The following is a 22,873-nucleotide window of genomic DNA, read 5'->3' on the forward strand; positions in this document are numbered from 1 at the left end:
CTGCTGCCCAGCCTCAGCATCAGCACCAGCCTGCACACCTGCCCAGGGAGTCACCAGGAAAAGACTCTACACTGAGTCCTTAAGGCCCAGAAAGTGGAATTGGTTCTAGCTCAGTCTCCTCTATGTAAGTCTTTTTTTATATCTCTTCTGTTGCATGAACAATGGAAAAAGAACTGGGAAGTCACATGACCATTTGAGGAACTGAATTAAGGCACCTTCTCTGTGTGCAGATGCCTGTGTCATGGATCTGACAAATGGACTCCTTTAGATGACTGGACATACCACCATCAGAGGAAACACCACCCCAGCTCCCATGCTCACTGTGGCCATGAGAGCTGCTGAGTTCAGCCTCAGGAGGCTTGGATGCAGTCACAACCACAGCAGACACCTCATAGCTGCTCTGGGACACCTCACTTTACTCACAGGAGAGTTGGTGACTTCTACATGACCCGCATATCTCTAACTTGTCTCAAGGGATTGGAAATGTTTTCCCAGTGACTTAAGAAAAGCCAAAATGATATTCATTTGAGGCTTGTGATTGGTGGACTGAAGCTTCATCTGCGGCACACTGCATCTATGGCTCACTATGGTTGGTAGGTCTCTATCGAGCATGGCCATGCACCTCCGCTGGCTACAAGAGAAGCCTGGTTTCATGCTTACTGGTCAGTCTGGAGGGTTTCCTGTGTCCCCCCGATGCTTTTTCTTAGGTGCTGACATATTGACTATCAAATGTTAACCCAGACTGGACATGAGATAGAAGTCTTGTCCTAGAAAACCCCAAGAGTCCAGAATATCAACATTGCAGGAACTGAGAAAGCAAGTGGATAGAGTTGGGCTTGTGAGGAAAAGAAGCTGAACACAGGACTTAAGGAAGCCTTGGTCTGACACTTGATGTGAAGCATGGAGGGATCAGGGCTGTGAATGAGATGGCAGGGTCCAGAGAGTCAGGGAGAGAGGAACCCTGATCTCAAGCAGTGGTTCTCAATGTGGACCATGGTTCTTGGATCTTTCCTGTGTCCTGCATCCAGGACACAATGTGCAGCTCTCTAAGAAATGTCATGTGGCATAAGGAAGGGGTGGGTGCCCATCTGGGAGCAAGACCTTTATTAAAAGTGTTAATAACGCCACGAGTAGTCAGAGCAGTACAGTCAGGCTCTCAGGACCAGAGACACACAGGATGAGCTGAGTTTCAAGAAGAGGCTATCAGAGGCCACATAGCTTCTTAGGATGTGTCCCACACGATCCTGCATCCATGTGCTCTGCTTCCCATAGAGGATGCAGAGAAGCCAGTTGATGCAGATGTGTGTCCATCACTCACTACTTTTATGTAAATGCACCTCCATGGTGAGAGATCCTGCCACCTGGAGGTCTGTTAGCTGGGGACTAACAGATAATGTCTCACCAGGAGCCTGTGGATGATCCAGAGAAGCAGAGGACAATTGTCAGTAGTTTTCTCTGTGTACCATTTGCGTCTCCAGGAATCACACCCAGCTCCATTTCCCACTGACTATCTCACTAATACACACTATTGTTTGTCCATTAGTATGTAATTTGTAATACTTCACTTCCAATATATTTAGAAAATGTTTTAACCATGATTTGTCACCTTGAGAAATCCCTCTCACTTTTAAAGACATGATCTTTCATTGGCCTAGAACTCAGCAATTGTTCTAGACTAGCTGGACAGCCAACCCATGACTCTGCGTGTCTCTTGCTTGACCATGGGTGGGACTGCAAATTCCTGCCACGTCCCTGGCTTATACTGTGCGAGCTCCAAATCCATCAAACTCAGGTCCTCCTACCCATGTCCCGTGCTTTCTGACTGAATCATCTCTGGCTCCCTTGCATACCTCTCATAATAAACTTCCCAGCAGCCCCTCAGCTGCCCCTTGGGATGACAGGCACTCACCTGGCTGGGCTTTAGGCTTTACTCTGCTGGCCTGTAGGAGAAGAAACAGTGTCAGTGTGTCAGCCATGTTGGCTCTCCATCCTGCCTCTCAGCTGTTCTCTGTGTTCAGACAACATGAGGGGCCCAGGGCAGCAAACAGCTCTGCTGCAGCCAGGCAGGGACAGGTCTGAGAATCCCCAGGACCTGAGGCCAGTGGTCAGCTGACCTTCTGTACCACACAGCAAGTCAGAGGGATGACCACTAGTGTACTGACCCATGTCCTGTCTCCCTTTCCTTCCTTACCCCTGCTCTGACCTCCTGACACAGCTCTGCCTTGTGTGCTCTGCAGTCTCCATGTGTCCCTTTTGCCTCCCTGGAATCTGGCTCTCTGAGTCTCCCTCTCAGTGCAGGCTGCTGCTCCCTGCAGATTCAGCTCAGGGTTTGAGTCCCAGTCAGACTTCTGCTGTCTCTCAGGCTGCTGCTCTCCCTCCTCTCAGTTCTTCTTCTTCCTGTAATGGAGGGCTGAGCCTGTCTGAAACCATGGGATGCACATTTAAATGTTTCTCTGTAAACCTCCATTACACTCCACCATCCATGCATCTCTGTCCTCATCCTGGAGTCTTGTAGTTCCCAGGGCTTTAAGTCTGCTCTGACCTCAGTCCACACTTGGCCCTTGTATTGTATGTACAAGGTCTTGGGATCCCTGTGGTCCACAGCTTGGTGTGTAACTGCTGATGGCCTTGAACTCCTGATGCTTCTCTCTGCTCTTCCCATGTGATGGGATTATTGTGTCCCCCACTGTGTTCCTATTTTTGTTTCTTAAAATAGTTACTTATGTTAGGAGACAAATCATTTAATTTTACCCAAATGCCATTGGAATTTTAAAAAATTGCATTGTATCTTTAGTTTTGTGTGTGTGTGTGTGTGTGTGTGTGTGTGTGTGTGTGTGTGTGTGTGTTTGCAGGGACTTAATATATAAAATTTTCCATTCTAGATATATCATTACATTTATAGCTTTTACATAATGTTTTTTAAAATTTACATTGGACAGTTCATTTAAACATGTGTATATTTGCATATGTGCACACACTTGTGGATAATAGAGGACAACCTTGGATATTGTCCTTTAGGAGGTGTCCTCTCTAGAGTGTGAGACAGGTGAGTCATTGGTCTCACCCACTAGGTAGGGCTGGGAGCACAGTGAGCCCCAGGGATCCTAGTTCTCTGCCTGTCCAAGCTTCTGACAACTGTTTATGTGGCTCCTGGGATGATGTTTATGTCTCTGTTTGTGGGACAAAGACGTCAACTGAGACACTTCAGTGGGTGTGTCATAATTTTGCTCAGGAGAGTTAGGTTTCTAGTGTCCAAATCTTTTGCTACTTGTAGTTTTGGGCTCTCCCTGCACATTTCTGTCTGTTTGCAAGCCTATTACACACCTGCTCTTAATTTCCATTTTGACCCCACATGCCCAATTCAAACAGGTGTGCCTTTTCATAGGTTTCACTTCCTGTAATATGTTGTCTCTGACAACAGGGATGCTGGTCTAACCTCAGACCTTCTTCAGCAGCCACAGCTCTTTCCAAATGAGCACTCAGCCCCTGAGGCTCCCGTGAGCCTCCTTGGATTCCTCAGGAGCAGGTCTGTGTTCATCTGCATTTGCTCCTCTCATCTCCAGCTGGTCTGGAAGGACAGCAGCTCCAGGGATGCAGGCCTTGTGGAGTTCAGACCCATTTCCCTCCTTCTGTTCTCTTACTGTTCCCTGCACAAGCCTGCCCTTCTCCATCTCCCACAGCTGAGAACTTCCCAGTGGGGAAGCTCAGGTGAGGCCTGTCCTAGACCACTTACCTTTGCTTCCACCACAAAAAGATCATCCAGCCATAGATAGGGATCATGGCCACAGCCTTGACTGAGACCATGACTCCCAGAATCAGCAGTGAAGGATCCCTCTGGCCCCCTGTGTCCTCCAGGCCAGCTGTGGTGACTGCAGAGGTGATGATGGAGGGGCTCCCCATGGTGGTGCTGAGTGCTGGGGGGAGATGAGAAATGAGCAGACCTTCTCTGGATGAGGGATGGTTGGTGAGGGTCACATTCTGTCTCCTCTGTGTGATGTGAGATGGGTAACAGCTGTCAGATGTTCTCACAGAGAGGGGAACAAATGCTTAAGGCTGAGACTCAAGGAAAGCAAGGTCAAACTCATGTTCTCCAAATGTCTTGGTATGTGTCTTCAGATTGTCATTTTGTCACAGATAACTAAGTCATAGAAATACAGTTGTGTTGTCATAAATATGTGTAACATGCAGAGTTGTTTCAGTCCATAGAGTATTTGCTGCTCAAGCCTTAGAACACAAGATTGATCCCTCATATTCACATGAAGAACTTAGATGAAATGAGTGAGCATGGCCTTGAGTCTTAGCCTTAGACACAGAGACAGGCAGATGTCTGTGAGTTCAATACCAGCCTTCGATATATATTGAGTTCCACACTTAACAGGGCTGAGTGATTCTAACCCCAGTTCTGAGAAGGTGAAGACAGGTAGGTGGCTTGCACTCACTGGTCATACAACCTAGTCTCCTTGGCACACCAGAAGCCAGTGAAAGACCCTGACTCAAAAACTAAGATGGTGAGACTTGAGGGTGTTCTCTCACCTCCTCTAACACGGGAACAAATAAACACACACACACACACACACACACACACACACACAGACACACACTCACACAAAGTTACACTAACACATCCACATGTGCACACACACACTGAATACATAAAACATTATAGCATAAAGAGTATCATTTTATCTGTAAGATTACAGCTCAGTGCAGGGTGGAATAGAATAATTTGCTCTACAAATGTCAGTACAGTTAACTTCCAGAAGCTTTACTAACTGGAAACTCTAAAATCATGAAACATCTTCTTCTCTCTTCTCTGAGCCCCGGCAGCTGCTGTTTGTCATTACATCAAATCAAAATGGCAGCTCTAGACTGCACACAAAACTATCCTGAGGGCATCCTCTCACAGGTTGACTTACTACTGTCAAGAGCCATTGCTGGGCATGGTGGCACATGCCTCTAATCTTGGCACTTAGGATGCAGAAGCAGGCAGATTTCTGTGACTTTAAGGCCAGCCTGGTCCACATAAGGGGTTCCAGGACAACCAGGGCTATAGTGAGACCCTGTCCCCTAAAAAGAACAAATGAAAAAACAAGATCCACAGAGCAATGTCATGATCAACAATGAAGTACATAGACTCCCCCAGGTCCTATAGGACCATGTGATGGGAGGGGGCAGTGATGGCCATACAGTAACAGGGCTGGTTCTCCAGGTCTCAGGGATCAGAAGATGGGGCAGCCACATCGTGAAAATGGGGACATTATTACTGAAGAGCCTGTGGTCTTCTGTGAGAGATGAGAGCACTGAAGGAGACAGGGGAGTAGGGAAACAGAGAGGAGACAAGACAGTGGTAGGGAGAGATGACAGATGTGTCCTGGGGAGCTAGGAGGGGACATGGGGCACTGCGGGACAGCTGGCAGTTTATAGTTGGCCAATGGGACATCAAGAACATCCAATGGCATCTGTTTGTTCTGTGCTTAGGTTGGAGCTGTGTGGAGAAGCTGCATACAGGGACCAGTTAAAGCCCTGCCACAGGACCAAGAGAGTCCAGCTACATTTGGAGAAGTTCATTTACCTTGGGGTAATAAGATGAAAGTGAGCAGGACTGTAATGTTAGAGTTGGAACAAAAAGGGTGTGAGCTATGGGGTAGGATACATGCTGAAAGCCCAGAGTGGAGTGTGGTTCTGTCAGAGCAGAGAATGACAGACCACAGCAGAGGAAGAAGCAAACACTTGTCGAAACTTCAAGGAAAGAAATGCTGTTGTCATAGCTGTGAGCAGGGCCATGGAGAAAAACTATGAAACAAAGTTCAGAGTTGTGGGGTCTGAGGTAACATCTAGGGGACTAAAAGCCACAGGTGTTGAAGCCTGAGCCAGAATAGCTCACCATGGAGGATGGTGAGTTGGGTCCCAACAATTGACTGCCAACTCTGCAAGCCTTCTCTTGTGCTCAGCCAGACTTTACAGAAGTATGTGGCCTGGTCAGTCTTCTTCAAGTTCAGGATTCTGAGGACTCTGGATATCTGACCCTGTGTCCAGTTCAGGATGAGCCGGTCCTTGAAGTGCTCATGTATGAAAGGTGGGGTTGATTTGTAGATGAATTCCCCATGGAAGTCCTTCCATCTCCAGGCTATGCTCATCTCTGGATCCTTGGCCAACTCCCAGGGGAAGGAGAAGGAGAAGGGGATCTCAATGGAGCCGCCCTGGACTCCAGAGAGGAGAGCTGGTTGGTTCATCCCAAAGGGGTTTTCTCTGTTGGATCCTGCAGAGTTTCTTAGGAATGAGAGGGAGAATATGAAGTCACTGCAGGGGACAGTGACAGGGGGCAGTTTTAAAGGACAATCCAGAGCAACTTGAGCCATCATTCACAGGAATGGGTGGGACACAGGGCAGAACTCTCCCTATGGCTGGTGGGACAGGAAAGCAAGGTTCAGTTCTCTCTGGGGGAATGAGCTCTCTCTTGGAGCAGAGAGGCCTGGCTGCCTCCTCTAGCAGATACCTGTCCACATGACAGCCCAGTCTTCCAAGCCCCACTGTCCCCTCCTGTGGTTAAGTCCCTGCTAGTGAGGTCCCCACCACTCACCAGCATGCAGACTTGCTGCTGACAGCAGAAGCAGCAGGATGTGAGCCATGGACAGAGTCCCTCCAGGAAATAAGACTGGCAGAACTGTAAGGCAAGAGAGGAGACACTGGAGGGATCCTGAGATACTTTTGAGTCAAGAGAGAATCTGGATAGATTGACATGTATCCCCCAGGGCCTTCTCATTTGGAGGGCTGAATGAATACATTACCTTCCCTTCCCCACCTCCTTGTGGCCAGCAACTTCCTTTAACATTCATGTTAGCCAGGAGGTGGTGGTGCACGCCTTTAATTCCAGCACTTGGGAGGCAGAGGCAGGCGAATTTCTGAGTTCGAGGCCAGCCTGGTCTACAGAGTGAGTTCCAGGACAGCCAGGGCTATACAGAGAAGCCCTATCTCGAAAAGCCAAAAAAAAAAAAAAAAAAAAAAAAAAAAAAAAAAAAACCATTCATGTTGCAGGAGATCCTACCTTGTGGTCACTGACAAGATGGCAGTGTCTTGAGCCCAGCCCCCATTTTTGTCAGTGATTTATGGCCTTATCATGCCCTGCCCTCCTCTCTTTCAGTTTGACTTCCTCTCTGCCCAGTTCTCTCTCTCTCTCTCTCTCTCTCTCTCTCTCTCTCTCTCTGTGTGTGTGTCTTGCTGTCTCCCTCTCTCTCCCTCCTTATATCTACCATCCCTCCCCTCTCTCTTATCCTATCTTGCTGGTTCTCTGTATGGCTCAGGCTCACTTTCAATCCCAGGAAGAGGCTAGCTGGAGATCACATACTCGTTCAAGAAGAAAAAAGCTGACACATGTCTGTGACAAGTTGAGCCCCATGCTCAGCTAAGAGACGCTAACGAAGCTGGTTCCAGAGTGGAAGTGGATGCTTCCTCAGCCCCCAAGTCTAGAACTGGGTCCCTTATTCTATTCTAAAGTGTATCCTGTTTCTGTAAGAGCCTTTCTGCACTCACACCTCCAGAGGAAGCGCTGGCTCAGGCCATACAGCATCAAATGGCAGGTCTGAGGGGACTCCAGTTTAATTAAGTCCTTGTAGGCTTTGTGTCATCACAGATATGCACCTGCCTGCAAGATATCACTCAGCCTCACCTCAAGTCCAGGACTGGAGATGACTCCCTCTAGCTGTGGCCATTCCAGAACCTTCTTTGGACTAAGAGGACAAAGAGGACTCAGAGCAGCCATGTGTCACTCACAATATATTACTTGAGACATTTCTGAGAGAGGACACAGCTAGACTGTAACTGGGGTGGAGACCTGAGAATTGGGGAGCAGAGACTCTGGTGGGCTCAGGGGTAGTTCTATAAGAGAGCCACCCTACCCTTCCCATGATGAGGTGTCACCACCTTGCTGAGGGGCAGGAAGACATGATTGTATCAAAGGAAGTGGCATCATTCTCCCTGAGTGACATACTGAGGCAACTTCCCATTTCCTTAGCTGTCCTGGCATTGATTGTCTTGTTCACACTTCCCTGCAGCTGGATAGGCAGCCTGCCCTCATATCTGCCATCACCACAGTCCCCTGGTCCTCAGATCCCTTAACCTTCCCCAGCCTCTGAACTCCTGTGACTTCTCTCTTAGCTCTACATGTTCCGCTAACACACTAAGTCCATTGTACTCTAAGAACCCAAAGGCACAGAATCTTTGGGATAAATTAGTTTGGATGGAAAGTTCAGTTAGAAGAGGGGGCAGGTGAACCATTTCCTTTGTCAGTAGTGTTGGTATCCAGAGCCAGCTTGGCAAACCAGCTCCAAACTCAGGAATGTCACACATAGGTGACATCTGTTGCCATGACAACCTTGCATACCTTCTCAGAGCCCACTCCTCACACTCACCTGGGAACCGCCTATGTCACAGCCTAGACAAAAGGCAAACTTTTCCCCACCTCCTAGTTCAGAGATAGCCATGTCCATTTTCCATCTAGCTTTTCCCTATCATCTATAGGCTTTGAGAAGAAAGTCACCCAATTGCCAAGTCATAGCAATGCAAGCATACAGAGGGGTGCCATTGGCCAGACACTGGTCCTTAGGAACCATTACAGGGCAGGCTCTGGGGGCTTCTACATCTACTCTTGGGCTCTGGCTTCATTGCCGCTACCATCTGTCTTCTCCTTAAACCTAAGAATCACACTTTTCCTTTCCGTGCCCTGAACCAAGTTGAATCCCCAAAAGGATCTCCTGGGGTGTGGCTTCTCTCAGAGACATTAGGTATTCAGCTTCATTAACTGTTAATGATACTTCCCCAACTCATAAGACAAGGCCTGGCAGTCGCCTGCAGCCAAGCTACTGTTATGGGGGAGGAGGAACATTTTGGAACACAAAGGCCTCGGGTTTTAAAAAGACAGGGACTCCTAAAGGAATAGCACCTTCTCCCTGGGTGTCCTGAGGCCATTTTTAGCCTTTCTGCCCACACCAGAACAGCCCTGTCCTCAAAACAGATCAAATCCACTCACTGTTCTCTTCCCATACTGACTTACACAGTCTTTTCTAACCGGAGCATCTCAGGAGCCTCCTGTGTGCCATTGTCCCTTACTTTCCCCTCTCCCCCAATCCAGCACCCTTGGCTTTCTGTCCACAAGACTCAAATAGTGGTTTTGGGGGGGATGTGAACCTTATCATGTCCTTGTTTTGCTAATAAAAAACAAAAAACAAAAACAAACAAACAAAAACACAAAGGACTTGTTGCAAAGCCAGATGCCCTGTGTTCATTTTCAGGGACTGACTCCCTAAAGCACCATAACATGCATAGGTACATACAGAAGTTTGTGGAGCCACACAGAATAAAAATAAATACATGTGGGGACAGAGATAGCAAAGAGGTCATGAGTTTATATTGCTCTTGGAGAGCCCTGGAGCAATGACATTTGTTTCTGTTGGACCTAAAGATCCAAAACCCGGGGACGTGTTCCCACAGAAACACTCACAGATGGGATTCGCTGCAATAACATGAGGTTTATTGATAATGATAATGATAATGATAATGATAATGATAATGATAACCAGTGCACTGCGGTTCCCTTGCATGCAGGCAAGAAGAACCCCGAACTAAAGTTAAGGGCAACGTATATACCATTTTTACAGAGTTCACAAGGACAGTTAATTATTTCTTAGACCATAAAGGATTTCAAACAGCTGGTCCCAGGCCCAGTTTCTGGGTAACTCAATTTTGCACCTTATCTGTACAACAAGGAGAGTCAGCTTAAGTGGCTTCTGTTTACCCAGGTGTACTGTGTTAAGGGCTCATCTCCTGATAAACTCTTATCTTGGACCCTTCTTCCGGGAATTTTTGTTTGAGTCTTTGGAATGTGTGCCTCTCGGGATGTGCCTCAGGGACAGCTAATATTTGATAGAAACTCAAACTTAAGGATCTTTAATTTTAAGTTCAAGCTGAGACCTGAAATTACATTCTTACATTTCTACTATTTTATTGAGTTTTTCTACCTCTACCTCCCTCTGCCCTTCCTTATTCCACCCTGATCCCTTCAAACCCCAATGAAACATCACCCTGAGGTACCAATCATAAGACAGGTCTAATATAAAATGAAGTTTATTTGGGGTATGGAAAGGGGCTGTGGGGAAGAGAGTAGAGGAAGAGAAAGAAGGGAAGAGAAAGAAGGAACAAAAGAGAAAGAGAGAGGGAAAGAGGGAGAGAGAAAAGGAGGGGGAAGGGGACAGAGGGAGAGGGGGAGAGAGGGAGACAAGGAGAAAGGGAGAGAGGGAGGGGAGTGGAAAGAGGAGAGGGAGGGGGAGAGGGAGAGAGAGAGAGAGAGAGAGAGAGAGAGAGAGAGAGAGAGAGAGAAACCAGTCTTTTTATATGTGAGCCATGCTCATACCTGGCTGTTGCTAGATAATTGTTGGGCAGAGCCTATTAGAAATGCTAACAGCTGTCAGAATATCCACCAGTTCAGCAATCCAGCAATAGCAAATACAACAACAGTGAGGGCAGCATCAGAGGGGAGCACCAGCTGCCACGGGTCCTCTCTGGGATATCCCATTTATTCCTTCTCCAGAGTCCCCACAATTAAACTATCTGCAGCTGTCAAAAATCATGCCCCCCTAGAACACAAGGCAATCATAGTTAACATCTGTGGACAAACTTAAGCAGCCCCATATGCCACATCTGGAATCAAAACACAAACATATTCATATAACCTACTTGGGTTATTTTAAAAACTAAAGCTCTTATTCAGGGAGTTTGGTTCCTGGCACTCACTTTAGGTAGCTTACAAACCACCTACAACTTTGCCTCAGGGTCATCTGATGCTCTGGTACACCTACCTGTATTTATGTGCACATGTTGCCGTAAATCTCTCACCCATTGGAAGTCCATAGAATAACGACACAAGTCAATAAGTATCAAATGAATGCTGCATGCCTAGATTGGGCAGATTTACCATTAAACTACACTATTTCCCCGGCTATGAGAGCTCTTAACAACTTGCGGTTTCCTAGGTCAAGGCCTTCTTCGTCTTCTCTCTCTCTCTCGACCAACTGCCCTCTCCCTCGGCCATCTGCCAACTCTGCGCCGCTTCTCCTCTCTCCTCTGCTCTCCTCGTCTTCTCCCTTTTCCTGCCTCTGGCTCCTCCCACTCCTCTTCTACTGCCCAATCACTGGCTGTAGCCTTTATTTAACAAATTTGATTGGACAGAAGGTTTACAAGATTCACTCCTCCTTCGCAGCCCCTCCCAGGAGTGGAGTTACCATGACAACAAGAGGCTAGGGCTATCCACCACATTTCCCCCTTTTTGTCCAATAATTAAAAAAAAAAATTTTTTTTCTTTTCACATATTAATTGAACTCTAATTATATTACCATGTTGTGATTGTTAAAGTACAAGATAAACCTAACACCCAGTCCATCAATTTTGTTAACTAAATAGAACCTTTGCCATCTCTCTCAATTAAAAAACTTAGTTCTGAACCTGGCTTATGTCCTGTCTTCAAAATGAATAGCATCTGAAAATTATCTTCTCAAAGTAAATAGCCTGGGTTGGCTGTGAGATTATAAATCTTCAACCCCATCAGAAATCCAGGATGACTAGTTAATTAAAGATATGGGAAGCACAAAGCGTGGCTTCTAAAACTCAGCCAAATTAAATAGACCACTGAACATCTAGACAGTTCCTTATTTCAAAACGTTGGAGCATCTGGTCTTCAGCCTTCTGGCCCAGGAATCATCTGACAGACCTAGTAATGCAGAATTACTTTATAATAATTACAAGGTTGAAATTATAATCTCTTACATTGATATGGAATTTTTGTACCTATATATCTTATTTAGAAATACAAGGCCTAGACCCAGTTCTTTTTAATCAAAAAAAAAAAAAAATTAGTGGAAAGAAATTAACAGACAACTGTTCAGATTGCCTTACATAGTTGATTTTCAAAAACGTCAGAAATCCATAGAATTGACATTACAAACATTCTGATATAAACATTTATTTTATTGGAGACCTATCTGATCCTGACAGCTTCCCAGTCTTGGATTCTAAGAAGAAATTGAGCATCTTTGGAGTTATACCAGTTGTGGTGTGACAGCCACTAGGCAAGAATTGCCTCTTTTAATCTACAGACAAAATAGTGTGCAAAAAAGAAACACACTTGCAGAATAGTCGACTGATTATATCTGCCAAGACAGAGTAATCAGCCCTTAGGAATTCTGCATCACTAGGTCTGTCAGATGATTCCTGGGCCAGAAGGCTGAAGACCAGATGCTCCAACGTTTTGAAATAAGGAACTGTCTAGATGTTCAGTGGTCTATTTAATTTGGCTGAGTTTTAGAAGCCACGCTTTGTGCTTCCCATATCTTTAATTAACTAGTCATCCTGGATTTCTGATGGGGTTGAAGATTTATAATCTCACAGCCAACCCAGGCTATTTACTTTGAGAAGATAATTTTCAGATGCTATTCATTTTGAAGACAGGACATAAGCCAGGTTCAGAACTAAGTTTTTTAATTGAGAGAGATGGCAAAGGTTCTATTTAGTTAACAAAATTGATGGACTGGGTGTTAGGTTTATCTTGTACTTTAACAATCACAACATGGTAATATAATTAGAGTTCAATTAATATGTGAAAAGAAAAAAAATTTTTTTTTTAATTATTGGACAAAAAGGGGGAAATGTGGTGGATAGCCCTAGCCTCTTGTTGTCATGGTAACTCCACTCCTGGGAGGGGCTGCGAAGGAGGAGTGAATCTTGTAAACCTTCTGTCCAATCAAATTTGTTAAATAAAGGCTACAGCCAGTGATTGGGCAGTAGAAGAGGAGTGGGAGGAGCCAAAAGCAGAAAAAGGGAGAAGCCGAGGAGAGTCGAGAAGGGAGAAGGCGGCACGGAGTTGGCGGTTGGTCGAAGCCAGAGGGCAGTTGGTGGAGAGAGAGAAGACGAAGAAGGCCTTGACCTAGGAAACCGCAAGTTGTTAAGAGCTCTCATAGCCCGGGAATAGTGTAGTTTAATGGTAAATCTGCCCAATCTAGGCATGCAGCATTCATTTGATACTTATTGACTTGTGTCGTTATTCTATGGACTTCCAATGGGCGAGAGATTTACCGCAACATGCACATACTCACATAGAGACACAAAGACACACATATACAGGCACATAATTTTTTTAAAGTCCATATAATAATAAAAAGATAAAGGTGCCTATAAATAATCAAATCCTCGGACCCAAATAAGCCTGTTCTGAAACTCCACCCTGACAAAGCTCTCTGCTGCTCAATCTGACATTTTTTTTTTCTATCCTGGGACCAGATTAAACCAACATCTAGAACAGGCCCTTTCAGGAAACATGGGACCCTCAGCTCTTACCTAAGAGACAGCTAGGAAAAACACTGAAATAATACAAGACAGGCTTGTAAAAACCTATGAACATGGTCAGATGTAACGTGGAGCTGCTCTTGGCAATGTTGCCAAAAGTAAACAAAGCTGGAAGAAGCAGATGTGCTTCAGAACAATTGCCCAAGAGTAATTATTATATGTGAGTCAGCCAGGTCACAGCCTTACATGGAAATGTGTAAAGAAGTCATAGTGAATGGAAGAGATGGCCAATGATAAGGAGCACTGGCTGCTCTTGCAAAAGACCTGGGTTTGGTTTCAGGGACCACACAGTTCATAACCACCTGTAGCTCCTGTTCTAGGGGATCCAATGTTCTTTTCTAGCCTCTGTGGGCATAGCACACATATAGTACACATAGATACATTCAGGCAAAACACTCATACACATAAAATAAAATAATGCTAAAAACAGAAAATTTTATAAGAGATATATGGACATATGAAAGGCCAGGATAGACAAGCACAGTGATGCTGACACATTTCAGTTTGTCTTGAATCAAACATTCCAAGTTTGAGCCTGCACTCACATACCTGCCTTTGGAGAACACAGGCAATACCAATGGGAACAGGTTTTGTGTGTTGCTTGTTTGTGGTTTTTTTTTTTTTAATTTATTTCATAAAATCTTGAAATCATTTATTCTTTGAATATGAGTGTTTTGTCTGCATGTATGTCTGTGCGTCCCATTTACCTGGTGCCAGTGAAGGTCAGAAGAGGGCATTGTATCTCCTGGAACTAGAGTTTCAGACAGTTGTCAGCTACCATGATGGCGCTGGGAATCGAACCTGGGTCCTCTGCAAGAGCAGCAAGCTCTCTCAACCGCTGAGCCATCTCTCTAGCCCCTATGGGAGCAGTTGTAATAACTAAGGAAAACTCAAGCTGATGTGTGGTGGAAACAAAGAAGCCCCTCTACACAGAGGGTGGGCAAGCATACTGTGTTAAGTAAGAAGAAAAATTTTTTTTTTTTTTTTTTTTTTACTGACTCCAAATATACATTTCTAGGGGTGGTATCCATGCTATATGGAAAAAAGCAGATGACCACAAGTATGATGTGTTTGTTTTGAGCCTCCTTTTTCTGTTGTGTATTACAGTTCATAGACCAGGACCTGTGCTTTGCTTGTTTAAGGTAATATTTATTTGTCTCAGCCATTGTTTGAAGAATCAGATCACTTCATTTTTGTGCACTTTTTGTTCAGCCACGAGGGTAAGAGGACAATTTGTAGAAGTCAGTTCTCTCCTTCCACCACGTGGATCCCAGGGAATGGAGCTAGAGTCATCCAGTTTGGCAGCAAGCACCTTTTATCCACTGAGCCATCTTGTCTACCTCAGTTTTACTCCTTGCATCCATAGCTATACCTTGGTTCTGCAGAGTGTAACCAGATAGATTGCCAGAGAGGGAAAGAATAGATGGACAGAGGAAAAGCAATGATGGTAAACCCATGGAGCACCAAGAAAAACCTCTGGTTTTGTTTGCTTTTAGTTGTTTTTAAAAACACAAACTTTGAAGGCCATGCTGGTGAGCAATGTGTTCTTGGTCTTGCATTAACTTTGATCTGTCGATGACACAACTGAAGCCACCTTATATCTTAAGACAGTTGTCCAGGAAAAGGTACCATTTGTTATATTCTCCTCCAGCAAAAGACCTTTTAAAAATCTCTTAATGATTAACTACAATGTTTAGAGGCGCTTGGAAAGTGACCCAGAAAGACCCCAGTGATAAGAATCACTCATTGGAACCTTTTTTCCATATTCACTGCACCTGGCAGCAGTCATGATCACAGTGATCTTGGCAGCTGGACTGGTGTTTCAGCTGAGCACCCCTGAAAACACCCTGACAAACAGGCTGCCACAACGGGGGTCTGGCCAGTCATCTAAAGTCGTGTCTGGGTTATTTCCAGCTTCTGACTATTATAAATAAGATTGTTATGAATATAGTGGAGCATATGTCCTTGTTATATGTTGGAGCATCTTTTGGGTATTTGCCCAAGAGTGATATAGCTGGGTCTTCAAGTAGTACTATTTGCAATTTTCTGAGGAACCACTAGACTGGATACAGAAAATGTGGTACATTTACACAATGGAGTACTGCTTAGCTATTAAAAACAATGACTTCATGAAATTCGCAGGCAAATGGATAGAACTAGAAAATATTATTCAGAGTGAGATAACTCAGTTACAAAGGAGCACACATGGTATGCACTCACTGATAAGTGGATATTAGGCAAAAACCTCAGAATACCCACGATATAACTCACAGACCATATGAAGCTCAAAAAGAAAGAAAACCAAAGTGTGGATAATTCAGTCATACTTAGAAGGGGGAACAAAATAATCATAGGAGGTAGATGGAGGGAGGGATCTGGGAGAAAGAGAGGATGAGGAAGGAAAAGGGGGCAGGATCAGGTGTGGGAGGAGATGGGACAGTCAGGAAATTAAAAGGTGTATAGCAATGGGGGAGGGGGAGCTGGGGTAGCCACTAGAAAGTCCCAGAAGCCAGGAAAGCAAGAGGCTCCCAGGACCCAATAGGGATCACATTAGCTGAAAAACCCAACAAAAGAGAGAGAAAACCCATAGAGACCATATCCAGATGTTAGGTACAGCCCCCAGTTGAAGAATGGGACCACCCACCCATCTCAAAAATATTAACCCAGAATTGCTCCTATCTAAAGGAAATTCAGGGACCAAGAGTGGAGCAGAGACTGAAGAAAAGGCCATCCAGAGACTTCCCTGCCTGGGGATCCATCCCATATACAGTCACCAAACCCGGGCACTATTGATGATGCCAAGAAGTGCTTGCTGACAGGAGCCTGATATGGATGTCTCCTGAGAGGCTCTGCCAGAGTGTTACCAATACAGATAAGGATGTTTACAGTCAACCATTGGACTGAACACAGGGACCCCAGTGGAGAAGTTAGGGGAAAGGCTGAAGGAGCTGAAGGGGTTGTTCATGAGATGAACAACAATATCAACCAACCAGAACGCCCTAGAGCTCCCAGGGACTAAACCACCAACCAAAGAGTATACATGAAAGGACCCATGACTCCAGCTGCATATGTAGCCGAGGATTGTCTTATCTGGAATCATAATGGGAGGGGAGGCCCTTGGTCCTGTGGAGGCTCAATGCCCCAGCATAGGGGAATGCTAGGGTGCTGAGGTGGAGTGAATAGGAAGGTGGGGGACCACCCTCATAGAAGCAGGGAGAAGGGAGGATAGGATAGGGTATTTGTGGGGGAGGGTAAATCAATCAAATAAACAATTTTTAAAAAGTAATGTCTGTTTATCAGGTCCATGCTGGAGGTAGCTCAGCACAGGGAAGGGGCCATCTTCCCAGAGACTTCCAGGACAAGCTTGACCAGGCAATGGTTCCACTATGGACAGTCTCAAGTCCCTTCAACCTTCAACAACAGATAAACTTTCTAGAGGGGTTTGCTCTGGACTTGATGACTGCCAAACAGAGAGGGACTTGCATTATGTTGGGAATGGATGCTGTTTCTATTAGTGAATCTGTCTAGTGGAACAAGACATACAAATGCTCAAAGATCTCCACTGGGAATCTGCAAGCATGCTATGTGTCTAACACCCCAGCCTCATGGTACTCAAACCCCCTTGAGTCTTGGCTTCTTCCCCTCCTTGGCCCTGTACTGGCTATCAGAGTCCTGCTCCTGGCACCCTGCCTCGTCCAATTTTTAAAACAGCAGGTAAGTAGCATTACAAAAAGTATTGCCAATTGTGTTCTAGCTCAATACCAAACAGTTCCCAGCATAGAGGCTGAGGGCTACTATGACACCTCTCCATTATAAATAAAACAGGGAAGATGTTGGGACATCTTGCTACTTGAGGTCGAAGTCTACCATTGTAGGACAGTGAAAGGATAGTGTGGTTTCTGGTGGAGCATTGGCTAGAAATCACTGGAGACCCCAGGTGTCCTAAGGGACAGCATGCATTTCGACAAGCTCCCAGACTCCAGGCTCCTGACATGAGGCTGAAGACCTCCATAGAATGGGGCCCCCCAGTCACATAGGACAATGCCCACTAGCCTCTCCACAGGTAGAGAGCGTGACTACAGGCCACAGAGCCTCAAGACAGATCTCCATATTAATGAGATACGTAAAGGCCAGAGGGGTGAAGTCAATTAAGCATTCCTTCCCAGACCCTTCTCCTTGCAAAAGGTATTTAACCTCAGGCACACCCTGAGAAACTAGGGTATTGTTTTCATGTATTTTTCACCATGTCAATAAATATCTTAAGACCATAGACTATTTCTTTTCTTCGGGACCCGCTGTGGGGAACACTGGAGAAGGTTTTAAACTGCCAAGCTGCTGCCTAACCTCCCGCAGACAACCTCTCTATGTTCTCAGCCATGGAGACCACCAGCCACTCAACCCAAGCAAACAAGCCAAGCCAGCCAAATTTAGCCCATATGCTCCCACTTCGGTCTTGGCCCTTCTGAGGCTCTCCAGCAGCACCTGAGAGCCCAAAGGCTGGAGAACCAACCAGTTTCTGGCCACCTTTTGGCTCGAGGACCTCCAAGCCAAGAGCCCTGGCTCCCCATGGGAAGTCAGACTGTGCTCTCCCACCCTGAGTGAAGTCCTGCAGCTTCGCACAGTCTGATGTCTGCTTGGTGCCAGCATGGAGTGAGCGCCTCTTTTCCCACAAGAGGCCCTAGCCACATGGTGAGAGAGGTGGAATCCACACTTCAACTCAACAGGACCCATGCACACACTACAACCCAACATACCATGTCCAGATAGCTCGCTCATCTGAGCTCGGCACAAATGGAGGGCTCCCTCTTTCCAGCATGGGTTCCCCTTCTCTGACCTTGTCTGGGGAGCTTGACCTCCACAACCTCTACCTGGAGAAGTTTCCAAAACTACAAGTTCAACAAGTGTATGCACACCAGATGTTTCTCTGAAGAGTGTCTAAGAAAGCTGTTTCATTGAGTATTATCTAAAAGAACTGTAACACTACAATCCTCAGAGAAGGCTTATCTGTAGCAGTCACTCCTAGCAGGACAAGACCAGGATCCTGCAGCCCCACCCATTGTGGACTCTGCTTCATCTTTCCAGCCCAGTATGCGTTGGTGCTTGGACAGCCTAAGGTAGGATATGGAGGGCAAGGCACCACAGCTGCCCACCAAAATGCATCTCATAGCTGGCTGGTCCTCCCCACTCCCACTTTGACCTTCTCTGCTTTATCTCATCCTTCACACATCTCGTGCTGTTCCCTTCACTCTTCTGGATGGTGGTTGTGGCAGCTCTCAGACCATGCACTCTTTCTAGCCATCACTGTCTTGTGAGAAAGCTATTTTATTTCATAGATGCTGAATCTGTTAAGAGTGGATCTACAGCATCCTTCCTGCCACTGACCCCTGCTCTGCAGAGGTCGGCTGGAACCTCAGTTTGGGAACCCTTATCCCCCTTCACCATAACTTTGCTAATACACCTGATGTCATGTGCTTTGGGGGATGTGATCACAGTCAGTCTGTGGTTAAAGTGACTCTCCCATGAGGTTTTGGAAAATCTCCGGCACTAGAAAGGAGGAAGAGGGTCCCACTGTTCCAGTCAGACCCCTCCCATACCACATCATCCCGAGACAAGGGCCTTCTCTTGGTCCTGTTGGTCAAGCACTCAGACCTGACTTGGTTTTCATATTCCATAGTTTGTTGTCATTGTTGGCAGTCTTCAGGCCACTTCCTGTGCATGATAGCCACACAAAGCTGGAGTTGAGCCCCTGAGAACAATGTACTAGGCAATGGTTTGTGGTCTAAAAGCTAGCCATTGGTTCGAGGTCACACAGCCCCTTCAGTCTCAGCTCTTGTAGGCTTGTCACTGGTTGGGGTGGGGTTGGGCTGAGGAAGAAAATATCTTGGGCCAATTCAGAATGTGGTACAGGCTTCTTGGGATGTAGCAGTTATGAATCTAGACTGACAGGAGGGCTATACTGGGGTACACAACCCAACATTAAGTGTAAGCTGGTGGGGGACAGGCAGCAGGCATAGGGAAAGTGAGAGAGACTAGGGGACACCGCAAGCAGAGTTGTCAAGGGAATGAGGCGGAGGGTGGCAGAAACTGTACCAAGGAAGGCAGGCTTGGGGTGACTGGAGGCAGAAGGAGTCTGTGGAGGATTCTTGGGGTCCTAGTTGCTGGTCTTCCCAGAGGTGAGTAGTTGGGAAAAGAAACAACAGGTGGCAGCTTCTGGATAGTGGCTGGGGATGGTTCAGTTTCCCATCCTAGCAGAAGGTAGGGCTATGAATTCCAGGTCACCCTGCCCCGACTCACAGCTGCTTTGAGGTTATTTATCCCCTTGCCAATGCCCTCTAGGCTTCTTGTGCTATGGCCCTGTGAGGACCAACTGGCCCCTCAGCAGTGGGGTTAGTCGTCACCTGGTAGGGACAAGATGGGGTTTCCAGGGGTGCATTCCTCTGCCCACCGGGAATGCTTATGCTCAGTTCTTCCCTTAAGAGACCTCCTGATTCCCTGCCCTAGACAGGCTCCCAGGATTCTCTGTCTTTAAGGCTTGGTTGGAGGGTACTGAAGCCTAAACAGGCCAAACAACAGCTCATTCTCCCTGTTTGCAATCTTCATGCTCCTAAGGCTTTCTCACCCTCCCTCCGGATGTACCCCACAAGCATGGGGAGCCTCTCATATACTCAAGCTACATGGTTTACCATGCTAGAGTGGCCCAGGAATCCAAGCCTGTGGTCGTTAAGGTTCACAAGACTCTCAGTCATTGTGTCTCCTCTGAAGATGGTGCAGGAGCCCAGGGTGCTTGTCTCCTGAAGAGGATCACAGTTCCTGCCCAGAACAATCTGAGGTAGATGAGGCTATACTCAACCCCTGTGTCTGCAAGGCCTCTCTGCCTGCCTCTGTGGAGAGAATCTCCTGTACTGTGTGGAAGCATCACCTGTCTATAAAAATGCCGTTAGCCTATTAGCTTAGGCAGAAAATAGGGAAGTGGAAGTTCCAGTACAGAGAGAGGAACTCTGGGATAGAGTCAAGCATGGGAGGAGTCACCCTGGGGACTTTACAGAGGACAGATGTATAGAACCTGAGCAGAGGTAGCCAGCCATGTAATTTACAAAGAATAGGACAAATAGGTTATTAAATTATGAGATAATTGAAAAGCAGGCTCAAGCTTTGGCCTAGGCATTTGTAAATATATTTAAGTCTCATAGTTGCTATTCAGGGAGCTTGAGGCCAAGAGGGAAAACACGAGCTAACAGAAAACACCCTACAGCATGCCCCTGAATGGCCAGTGGGGAGTCCCGTTCCCTGATCACAAAAGGAGAGCTGAAGAAGCATGTATTGGGAACTGGAAGAGACCTCCCTGTCCCCTCTCCTCTCTCTGCTTCTGAACATTAGTTCAGTGGCAGAGGGTTCCAGGGCTCCACTCCAGCTACACAGGGAGTCCATCATGAAGAGAAGGTCAGATAACAGAGATTGAAGCCCCAGGAGAACTGGGGCTTAAGTCCCTCAGCAAGACCCACAGGTTCAGGACATTCCACCTCAGTCTGCGTCTCAGTTGCAGTCCCTTTTGTCTCTAACCTAGTTCCTTCCTCCCAAGGGATTGAATTTGCCTTTAACATTCCTAACAAAGCCAAAGCTAAAGTTCCAAACAGAAGGACCACTTTAATCACATTATTAAAGACGTCATCTGGGTGGTTAGAAATGTGTACAAAACAGGATGTAACTGGGCCTTCGACATACTCTTCCACTCACACCTGTGTCCATACATGCACACATGATAACCACATCCTAGCTAGCAGGGTTTGATGACACTTATCAGAGGCCTAAGAATAGAGCAAGATTCATGACGAGGCCTGGTGCCCAGGATGAAGACACCAGTAGACAGCTGTCCCAAAGGCCTGTAGTGGACAAAGGGTACCTGTCATCGAACTTCCAAGCATTTTTCCAGGGTACTGTGCTCCAGACAGTGGAAGTTGGGAAGAGTGCAGGGAAGTTTCGCTCATGCCAGAGCATACAGTCCATTCTCAATGGAGATAAAGCTGCTGTGTGTAGAGGCCAAGTGGTGAAGCTGAGAAGACAGGCATGGGGGGTTGATGTGGGTCACTAGTGGGGAGTGATACGCACTGAAGTATGTGTTGGTCAGAATGGTCTACAGCCTCATACAGAGCTGCTGAACAGGATGGTGGGGTGGGGGTGGTGAAGGAATTGGGGTGGTGGATGCACCCCAGTGGCCAGGGATGGTCTTGGTGGGCTGTAGGGGATGAAGGAAAGTCACATGAGGCCCCAAGTCCCTGTCCAGCTGTGGATCCCTGGTGTCCTGCTCCGACACCAGCCTTCAAGCCTTACCTGAGTCTCCATCTGTGCCTGGGTGCTGGTGAGGGATGGTTGAGATTTACTGGAACACCTGTGAGACAGAAGAGGCAGAGTTAGTGGCAGAAGGCACCTAAGCAATGGTGTGGGGATATTACTGGATCCATTCTCATCAATGCCTCTGCTGTCGCCGGAGACATAGTATAAAGATGAAAGCAAATAGGAAAAACCCTGAGGTTCCCAAGATTCCTGCCAGGTATGACTGAAGAATGGGGGCTGGAGTCCGGGCAGAGAGACCTAGACACAGACAAAAGTGTCAGATGGGCAGCCAGTGTTAAGGTCCTCCCTGTCTCCCTCCTCTCCCCCACACACACCTGGATCTGAGCTACGCAGGTCTCTACAGGCAACCCTGGAACCATGAGGGAAGGTAACAAACTCGCAGCAGAATGTGGTGTTGGCCAGGGAGCGTCTTGCTTTGGATTGTTCCAGGGTCAGAGTGACAGAGATGCTGTTTGGGGTTTCCCAGTGGGCCTTGCTGGTGGGAGCCCACTGCTGGGTGCCACGTTCTGGATCTAACACAGCTAGTTTGGTCTCTCTGGCATCAACAAATCCTTTCCAACTCACTGTTACCAGGGAGATGAGGTTACATCCTAAGACTCCACAGCGAACTGAAAAGGACGGGAGGTTGGTGGCCTCCATCTGGACTTGCACCCACACCTCAGGGTTCACTGAAGAATGAAGATAAGAACATCAGTGGCTATGTGACCACACTGTCCACCCCCATGGCTCTGCACTTCTCTGGCCTCTCCACTCACCTGCAGAGACACAGAGGATCATCAGTGTTGAGAATAGGACCAGGGTCTGCATATTTGTTGCAGGGACAGCCTGTGTGTTCCTGTTCTCATGGCTGAAGGTTTTCATGTTGTCAGTAGTCAGAGGCACTCTGGTGTCTTCCCACAACCTAGCCTTATTTCCTTTTGGCAGTCCTCAGTGGTAGTGAACTCGGGTAATAGGTTCTCCCTCTTAAAGTTACAGTATCAAGCTTTGCTTCCTACTTCTTTAGGGGTTGTGGGATTGTTTAGGTGGTTTATCTGATTCTTGATTTAACTTTGGTACCTTGTATCTGCCTAGAAAATTGTTCATTTCATCCAGATTTTCCAGTTTTGTTGAGTATAGGCCTTTGTAGTAGGAT

General features: G+C 46.6%; 2 protein-coding genes across 2 annotated transcripts; both read right to left on the bottom strand.

Moving 5' to 3' along the window:
* Positions 1 to 1,278: 1,278 nt before the first annotated feature.
* LOC143437974 (paired immunoglobulin-like type 2 receptor beta) lies at positions 1,279 to 11,093 on the bottom strand. The gene is made up of 5 exons (XM_076923358.1): positions 10,851 to 11,093; positions 6,577 to 6,664; positions 5,885 to 6,270; positions 3,734 to 3,914; positions 1,279 to 1,940 (listed from the first exon to the last, which is right to left on the bottom strand). Exons 1-5 carry the CDS (start codon positions 10,900 to 10,902, stop codon positions 1,928 to 1,930), a joined length of 720 nt encoding a protein of 239 aa, XP_076779473.1. The 5' UTR covers positions 10,903 to 11,093; the 3' UTR covers positions 1,279 to 1,927.
* A 6,635-nt stretch (positions 11,094 to 17,728) lies between these two features.
* On the bottom strand, positions 17,729 to 22,602 carry Pvrig (PVR related immunoglobulin domain containing). The gene is made up of 5 exons (XM_076923943.1): positions 22,497 to 22,602; positions 22,056 to 22,409; positions 21,856 to 21,978; positions 21,718 to 21,776; positions 17,729 to 18,067 (listed from the first exon to the last, which is right to left on the bottom strand). The coding sequence occupies exons 1-5, from the start codon at positions 22,600 to 22,602 to the stop codon at positions 17,729 to 17,731; spliced, it is 981 nt and encodes a 326-aa protein (XP_076780058.1).
* Between the last annotated feature and the right edge of the window lie 271 nt (positions 22,603 to 22,873).

This window comes from Arvicanthis niloticus, chromosome 24 (assembly GCF_011762505.2).
Source record: "Arvicanthis niloticus isolate mArvNil1 chromosome 24, mArvNil1.pat.X, whole genome shotgun sequence".
NCBI classification, from domain to species: domain Eukaryota; kingdom Metazoa; phylum Chordata; class Mammalia; order Rodentia; family Muridae; genus Arvicanthis; species Arvicanthis niloticus.